The sequence below is a fragment of the Syngnathus scovelli genome, chromosome 5, assembly GCF_024217435.2.
Source record: "Syngnathus scovelli strain Florida chromosome 5, RoL_Ssco_1.2, whole genome shotgun sequence".
NCBI classification, from domain to species: Eukaryota; Metazoa; Chordata; class Actinopteri; order Syngnathiformes; family Syngnathidae; genus Syngnathus; species Syngnathus scovelli.
The window spans coordinates 926,756-935,000 of NC_090851.1; the positions used below are offsets into that span (position 1 = coordinate 926,756).

Consider the following 8,245-nt stretch of genomic DNA (forward strand, 5'->3'; position numbering starts at 1 on the left):
ATCCTTTCTGCTGGTTTGAGCCTGTCAGGCAGACTGCAGTACCAGGTGTGGCCTCGGAATTGGGTGGGGGCGCACTAGAGCGGGATCGGAGCTGCTGTCATAGGTGTGGTGGACTCTGTGGCGCTTCGCCTCTCTCCCTCCCTCCCTCCCTCCCTCTCTCCCTCCCTCCATCCAGCATCAACAGGGAGCTGTGGCCGCGCGTGTCGCCTCTTCGTCCGCAGGCGCCACGACGCGCGTTCTTACCCTCGCCCGCCGCAGCGGCTGCGCACATGTGGATCCCAATGCAGACGAGAGGAGGAGGAACAAAGTGGATCCTTTGAGGAGCTGTGAAGTTTCAAGAAGAAGACAGAGAGCTTGAGGTGTGACATGTGGAGGTCGTGTGTCCATTTTGGAGACATCCTTCCCGACATGTGTGAAAGGAACCGGACATGCAGTTCCACGTCTGCCTGGTGCTCGCCGCCGCCGTCGTCACAACAGGTAAGCAAAAATAATCTTATCTATCCATTATCAACGTTTGTTTGCTCGGGTTCGTTGAAGTGAAGACCAAGAAAAAAACATCTGCATTAAAGGAGGTCTGGATTTTACACTTGGGCATGAACGCCCTCCAAAATTCAACCAATCTGTTTTAATTTCTCTAAAAGCTGATTCAACTCAAACTTGTTAGGTGCCAAAGATGATTTTCTATTTTATTAATATTTTTTTTAATTGTCCGTTGGTTTGTTTTTTTAAATAGGACATTTGTACACGTTTGTTAAATCTGACATGATATAATAATATTGTTTTTAACATCCAGTGTATATGTTTATACGCCTGTGATGTCTTAGATGATTTCAACCAATTCTGGTGATTCTTGAAGGTAATGTGAACCAAATTTAAAAATCTTTGAAATACAGTGAACGCTTATCTTCATGTCGTTTTTAGTACTTAATGCAAATAAAGTTGTAGCCATATTAAATCCTGATCAGATCCAGGTTTGGGGGCTGTGGAAATGCAACATGTCAAGTGTAATTGAACAGGTTCCACTCATCTGCTGATCATATCGTTCAGGTTATCAATTATTTCTTGAGAATGTCCAAGAAGCCTTGGTGGAGGTATCAACTCTGGAAGCCGCTAATGAGGCAAAAAGCTTTTGTCTTGTAAGACTTCCTTGATGTTCAATTAGAGCGAAGAAAAAAACACTTTGCCTTTGATGGCTATCCTAAAACGACTGCTTCAAAGCAAAATGGCCGACCTCCTGTGCCCTTCGCAGCATGGCTTCTTTTTGAGACATTTTCATGCGTTTTGTCCACTGGTGGCGGGGCTCTGTTTTTTTTTTCCCCCCCAAAATAATAAGCGACAAAGCGACTTTAACGAGGTACTGACAGAGCTCGGGCCCTTTACGAGAAGGGATGAAGCAATTCCAAAGGGCCTGGTAGCCTCCAGCTTGAGCCCGAATTCCAAGCACCCAAAGGTGATTTTGAAAGAAGGAAAAAAGCAAATTTAGTTGCGTCAGATCCTCACACCAGGAAGGAAGGAAGGAAGCAATTCCAAGAAGACCTTTCGCTGGCATCGGCCTGAAACCTTCAATGTCACAATTTCCTACATTCTGATTTTTTAGAATTTATACTATGCTGGGAGTCTCCTGTATTAAATATAAAGCACATCAAAAAGTAAGAATTGTTGCTAGGCAGAATCCATGGAGGACACAGAAAAGGTTTCCCCAAAATGGCCCAAGAAGTATTAGAAAACAATTAGGCATAATATTGAAGGGTGTTTATCTATTTATTTACATTTTTTTAATTATTATTTTTACATATTTATTTATTTAATATTTTATTGATTTTTTTTTTTCTGCGCTGTCAGGATGTGAATGTTCTCCTAATGCAAAATGGTTGCTTATTAGTAAGAAATTGAGTTTGTGTGACCCACCTAGATCACGAGAGTCGTCCTAATAACATTTGTGTTTTCACTCTGACCTCGTTTGGGAAAAGGCAAACATTCTGGAAAGTTCTTATCTTGGTATGTCTGAGAAAGAGAGAGTGTGCATGTTTACTATCAAGCGAGTAATGTGTGTGTGTGTGTGTGTGTGTGTGTGTGTGTTCATGAGTGAGACAAACAGAAGCTTTGTTGATCTTGTCGTCCTTCATGACTTTCTCTCTTTCTGTGTCTTGCTCGTCCAGTCCAGGAAGAGCCACGGAATTCCACAGAGGAGCCACATTCCGACAGAGTCTTCCACAGTCCATCTCAGGCCGGGTCCGACTACACAAGCACACAAGAACCCTCTGGATCTGAGTCTGGTCCTGCCACGCCCCTTGCCGGGTCTGGGAGCCATGATAGCAAAGCTCTCCAACTTCCTGAGGAAGTTGGGAACAATGGAGCGGAAACATCTGTCAGCCACCTTCCGGAGACGCTGGTGCTGACCCTGAAAACCCAAACAAATCCGGGAATGCCAGAGGAGACGCGTGGAGCTCACACCTCGGGGCGGTCCGCTTTTCCACCCGTGACGTCATCCCCGACCAGATGGGCCCGCCTCGCGACCCCTGCCGGTACCACGGACACAATTTATTTACAGAACCTCAGTCGGACGTCATCCAATGAGATGAAACACACCCCGGACCCGGTTTGGGGTTCTACGTGGTCCCGAACAGACTTGTCACAAAGTACCCCAAAAAAAACACGACTGCCAGATGCCACAGAGGGGACGGCACGGTTCCCTGGTTCTACATGGACCACCAGAGATGCCAGCATGGTATCGGGAAGGAGCCAGAACTCATCAGGGTTGGAGGATGAAACGGGAACGCCCAGACTTTGGTCCCGCACAAGCGCCAAGACGGATTATGTGGACGGTATGGGAACAACGACCCAGGTCCTTGGATTGGGGGGATCCCCGATAAGAACGAGCACACCTGTTTTTTTGACATCCTCAGGGGTTCTGGACTTGTCTGACTCTAAGAACCAAACGGGAACGCCTCCAAATACGCCCCAAGCTGAAGTCTTGAGGGTTGGGTTCTCTGAGAATGGGACGGAAAGGTCCGGACTGTCGACCGACGTGAGTACCTTTTTGTCTTCCAGATGGGTTGCGAGCTCATCGGTGAGCACAGTGTCGGCGAGTTCTGAAGATGTTACGGGAAGGTCACGACATACAACCCAGGCGGAGGTTATGGATTTAGGCCTTTCGCAGGACGTGATGGCAACGCCAGAAATCCCAACTGGTGGTGGCACCATTTTGGCCTCCAGAGTTCCGACCTTTTCTGGCTCGGAGGCAGCAACAATCGGACAGCTGAAGGTCTCGAGCTTTGGGGACACCGAGGATACGACGGGAACACCTGGAGACTTCTTCCACGGCCAAACCGAGACGGCATCTGCAAGGGTTTTGGGTTTTGGAGGCTCCCGGAACACGGACGACACCCTCTACACTACACCAACGACCCTAAAGAACCCTGCTTCTGTGTCTCCATCCCTCCTGGACGTTCTGACCCAGGCCTACCCAAGCGCTGCCCCGACCCAGATCACACAAGAAACGCTGGTGACTGAGAAAAAAGTCACTCCGGACGGCGACACCGTGACAACTCGGCTGCTGATCATGGAAGTCCAGTCTGCTTCGACACCTTTCAGTTCTGCCGCGACCCGCGTACCCAAAGTCTATGTGGTGCCGGACCAGCCTGCAACCATCAGAGGTGTGTGTGCTAATATGGATAGACCAGTGTGCATGTATAGAGGTTTTTGGTTCTAACTTCTTCCAGTGGACACTATCGAGCTACTGCTGCAGATCATCGTGGAAGATTCCAGCTCGGCTTCTGGTCCCGACCTGGAGAAGGAAACCGGTGCTTGGGTGGGTGGGAGCCTTTTTAGCATTTTGGACACATCGTCTGTGTGTGTGTGTTTTAACTTTGCCGTTTGCAGGTGGAACCTTACCTGCAGAAGGCGCCGGGGTTCCGCCGGATGTTGGCGGCATGGGGCAGGTGAGCGAGTGGGCCTGCTGATCCCGTGAGCGGCGTGGCACCCACCCACCCAACGTTTTTTCTGGCCTCTTCCCAGCGGCCGCGCTGTGCAGATGCTGCTGGAGTTCCACAGCGTGGGCGCTCTGCTCTGGCTCTCGGCCTCCGACGCCTCCAGCGCCTCTTCGCTCCTGCGCCGGACGGGACTGGACCAGGTCGCACGGCGGGGGAGGAGCTTCAGAGGCTCCGAGGTGGTCAACGTCACACTAGGAGGTTAGACGATCAGTCTGGTATCGCTCGGCGATGGCACGATGGCAATCCGGGTTTTGATTTGAAAAACAAAGAATGCTAAGCTGCGCACGTGTGCGTCGCAGGGCTGCAGGCGGACGTTTGCGATTGGCTGCTCGGGTGTCCGGCGGGCTTCCGCTGCCTTTCGGGACCCGGTAACAACTACAGCTGCTCCTCCGACTGCCATTTTGATTTCTGCCATCATCACGGCGTCTGCACGCACCACCCCGGACAACTTCCCGTGTGTCGGTACGCACGCACGTGTTCACACACAGGCAGCGAATGTTTGGTTTGAACGCGGCGCTCCCATCAGCTGCCTGGTGGGCGAGGACTTCTGGTTCATGGGCTCGCGCTGTGACGTCCGGATGACGCGGGTTCGTCTGGTGTGCACGTGCGCCTCCATCTTGGTTGTGGCCGTGGCCGTGATCGGCACGCTGGCCTTCGTGGCCGTCAGACGCTACCGAGCTGCTCTCATCCAAGCCAAAGTGGACCAGACCCGAAGCAGGTACGCACACACGTGCTGTTTTACTCCAGTCCAGTAAGTGGTGGTAATGTGCAGCACAAAATTGTTGGAAGCACGCAAGCAGTTGTTTTTCTTATCTTTGCTGCCATCTGCTGGATATGGCAGGTCACTTTTCTACCCACTCGCATCCCCCCTATACACACACCCACGTGTTTATTTTTAGTATTTTAAATGTTATGTCATAATTTTTTTCAATAGAGTTCGTATTCATTGTGCATTTCATAATTATTTAAAAAATCTCCTTTACCTAATAAATTTGTTTCACATCATTTTAAATGATTGAATGGTTTATTCCTTTAAGTCACTAGTTCCCCAACATAAAATTGCGCAATTGTGTTTGCAGCTACCGGCGCTTCAACCATTTCGACGAGCTGTCATCTCGCTTCTGGCCGCGCTCTGCGTCGGCGGCTTCCGTCGACTCGATGGACAATCCGGCGTTCACGCGCTCCGACGAGCTGCTGCACATGCGAGCTCTGGATCGGCCGTGCTGCTACCACGATGACACCTTGTCGCTCGCCTCCGCCTCCTCTGGCTGCACCAGCCGCGCCGCGCGCCTCAACACCATTTACCCAGACAGGTATGCCCACGCAAGTCCAAACCAGTTGTTGCCTTCAGGGACCGTCTCCATTAATGGGTGTGTCAGCTCTCAGTACGGTTGGTGCGGCAGCGAGCTGAGCACGGGCGACGGCGTTCTGGACTCGGGCAAGGCCAGCGATTTGTCGGTGTGCAGCTGGCCGGTGGAGCCCATCCACTGGACGCCCTTCCCGCTGCTGCGGCAGCTGGCCGCCCCCCGGACTCCCCACTCGGTGAGTGGGGGGAATAAAAAAAAAAAAAAGAAAAAAAGAAATCACATTTACAGCCATGTGTCCCAAAGTGGAATAAAATTCCCTCAAAATTCTAAATGCAACATCTTAGCTTGCAACTTTTATTAAAAATAATGTTAGCGCCTAATGCTAACTGGTTAGCATCTGTCAAGTCAGCCCAACTACGGTTTGCTTTTTGGAGCGAGCGTCGCTCCTTGATATGGTGACTCCTCATTGAGTCATATGCTACGTTAGTTTAGCATCTTTCCTTGTCTCGGATGCGCAGGCTCGGACGTCCAGGCCGCGCTCGTACTGCGAGGGCATGGAGTTGGTGGACATGAACCGCAGCTGGACGGCATGACTGGACGCATCCTCGTGGGCCATCCAACGCTCTCCATGCGCGTGTGTGTGTGCATGAGCTTTTGAAAAATCAATAAATACTGTATGACTATGCCGTACTTATGTGTGTAATTGACTGGCATGCTAACTCCCTCTTTTGGCACCAAGTACCGTCCGTCCCAGGCGCTCCCAGCTCCCTCCACCCCTTTTAGCTATGTGCTGCGTGAAACCCGGCCGGAATGCCAGACCAAAAAAATGCATAAAAGACAAGTCTGAGCAATGGCAAAAGTGGCTCGTGCCGATCCAGCGTTGCCCTTCTACATTGGGAATGGATGCCACTCAATGATGGAGAAAGGAAAGTAGCAAAGACGCTCCATGTTAGCTTCATTCCATATACGGTATTAGAGCCAAAAACCAGGCCTGTGTGTGTGTGTGCACGTGTGTGTGTGTGGCAGCATTCACATGCCTCTCACTGGACTTCATCCACACTCTTAAAAAGGGAGATTCATTCATTTCCTCACACTGCTTGCTGGTCACATGACCTGCATAAGCAGCAATACATTCTTCTTCTTTGCAGTCATGTGACTTAGTCATGCTGATATCTCCTTATATGGATGTCATCCAAAGGACCTCTCAAAGGCACCAGCCTGAGTGTGTGTGTGTGTGTGTGTGGATTTGGATAATTCCCTGATTGGCTTGTTCACCTTTTTAACCTCTCCTTGTAGACGACGCGCGTGTGTGTGTGTTTGTGAGCGTGTGTGTGCACTTCCTGTATGCATGTAGAGGTGAAAGTGTGGTTTGAGGAAAAAAAAAAAATCTACTTCCTGCCCCATGGCTGGCCATATGTCCTTATTAGGAACACGAAAGAGAGCCAGGCAGAATTCCTGCTTTATGGTCATTGTCCGGCCGCACTTTGAGGGTTGCAACCCCTTCACACACACACACACACACTTTGAGATGTTGCGTTCCCATGACATCACACAGTGATGTTGTCACCTGGGTTTGACACACCTGGAAGGAACTTTGCGGTAAAATTGCACCACCTCGCTGGAAGTGACGCTGACACATCGGACAGACTGTTCAGCTTCCATTTCTTAAACCCACAAAGTGTTTTTTTTTTTTTTAAACTGCTGTGTCACAATTTTTTTGTTCAAAGTGGGTTTTTTCCCCCAAGATTTTGGGGTGGCCATGGCCCCATACTCCACTTAAATAGATCCAGCCCTGCACGAGGGCTGCATATTTAATCTGATTTGAATCAGTATGACAATTTTTGCGTTACATTTAAAATGGTGTTTATTTACATTTAAAGAAGGCCCCATATGGCCCCCAAGCCATAGTTTGGACACAGCTGGTGTAACAAAGAAATGAAAAATGACATTTTTTTGGTCTACGATTTGTGCTTCATTTGATGTCATAAAGCATCCAAGGAACAAGTTGCAACATGTTCCAATTTGTAACACTGCATTTTCTTCATTGTGCTTCTCAGATAAAAGACTTTGGTGACTTGGCAAGAAAAAGAAAATCAGTTCTCATGATGACTGAGAAGCAACTTGAAAGTTTGTTGCAGAAATCTGCAACGTTTCACAAGTTCCGAGTCAACGTGCTAGTGATGTCACCGATAAGCGTCTGCTTGACCTTTGCTGCAGTTCACATCATGAAACATAACAAAAGGAATTAGCCATCACAAATGCTCATCATAGAGCTTTTATGACACATTTGGCTTCATAAAACATCAAAGCATTCAACAGAAATGAAAAATGCTCTTTTTCATCGCCATATTTTCCTTCCCAAAAAATAAAAAGTGTTTCTAGGGAGAGATTTTACAAATGCTAACATGTATTCAGATAAACTTCAATGTAAAATAACTGTCGACGTGAGATGTGCAGGCGATGAGTGCTGAGCTTTACATGTTGCCTGTAAACATGCCATCGTGTTAACACCACTTTGCACTCTAATCTGTGTGTGTGTGTGTGTGTGTGTGTGTGTGCATGAGTGTGTGCATGAGTGTGTGTGTATGTGTGTGTGTGTGCATGAGTGTGTAAATGTGTGTGTTTGTGACCACTATGCCGGGTTTTAACCTTCCAGCCAGTGACCCCCGAATTTCCATCCTAACCCCCAAATGGGCCTTTCCTTACATTTTCACTGAAACATCCATTTTAGCTATAGTGCATCAGAGATGATAGATTGATGGCAAGATAATTATCTCAATTGAGCTATTCAGTGCTTTCACAGAGTGTAGATTGATTTTTTTTTTTTACATACATGGTGGCTTTTTTTTTTTTTCTTTTTACACTTTTTCTGCAATAAGTGAATTAAATAGGCGTGACTATCAAACTAAAGTGATTTATAAACAAAAAGAGGTCAGGCCACCTTTT

The 8,245-nt window shown here is 48.4% G+C and overlaps 1 protein-coding gene across 2 annotated transcripts; it reads left to right on the top strand.

Annotated features, from left to right (window-relative positions):
• Positions 1-144: 144 nt before the first annotated feature.
• Positions 145-5,989, top strand: si:ch211-14k19.8 (serine-rich adhesin for platelets). Of its 2 annotated transcripts, XM_049720059.1 has the most exons (9): positions 150-477; positions 2,160-3,811; positions 3,883-3,941; positions 4,018-4,190; positions 4,292-4,454; positions 4,519-4,710; positions 5,072-5,305; positions 5,372-5,534; positions 5,818-5,989. In XM_049720059.1, the coding sequence occupies exons 3-9, from the start codon at positions 3,922-3,924 to the stop codon at positions 5,890-5,892; spliced, it is 1,020 nt and encodes a 339-aa protein (XP_049576016.1). In that variant the 5' UTR covers positions 150-477; positions 2,160-3,811; positions 3,883-3,921; the 3' UTR covers positions 5,893-5,989. The 2 variants fall into 2 exon arrangements, with proteins under 2 accessions (XP_049576015.1, XP_049576016.1); XM_049720058.2 differs by lacking the exons at positions 3,883-3,941; positions 4,018-4,190; positions 4,292-4,454; ... (2 more) ...; positions 5,372-5,534; positions 5,818-5,989 and having other exon boundaries at positions 145-477; positions 2,160-3,809.
• Positions 5,990-8,245: the final 2,256 nt, after the last annotated feature.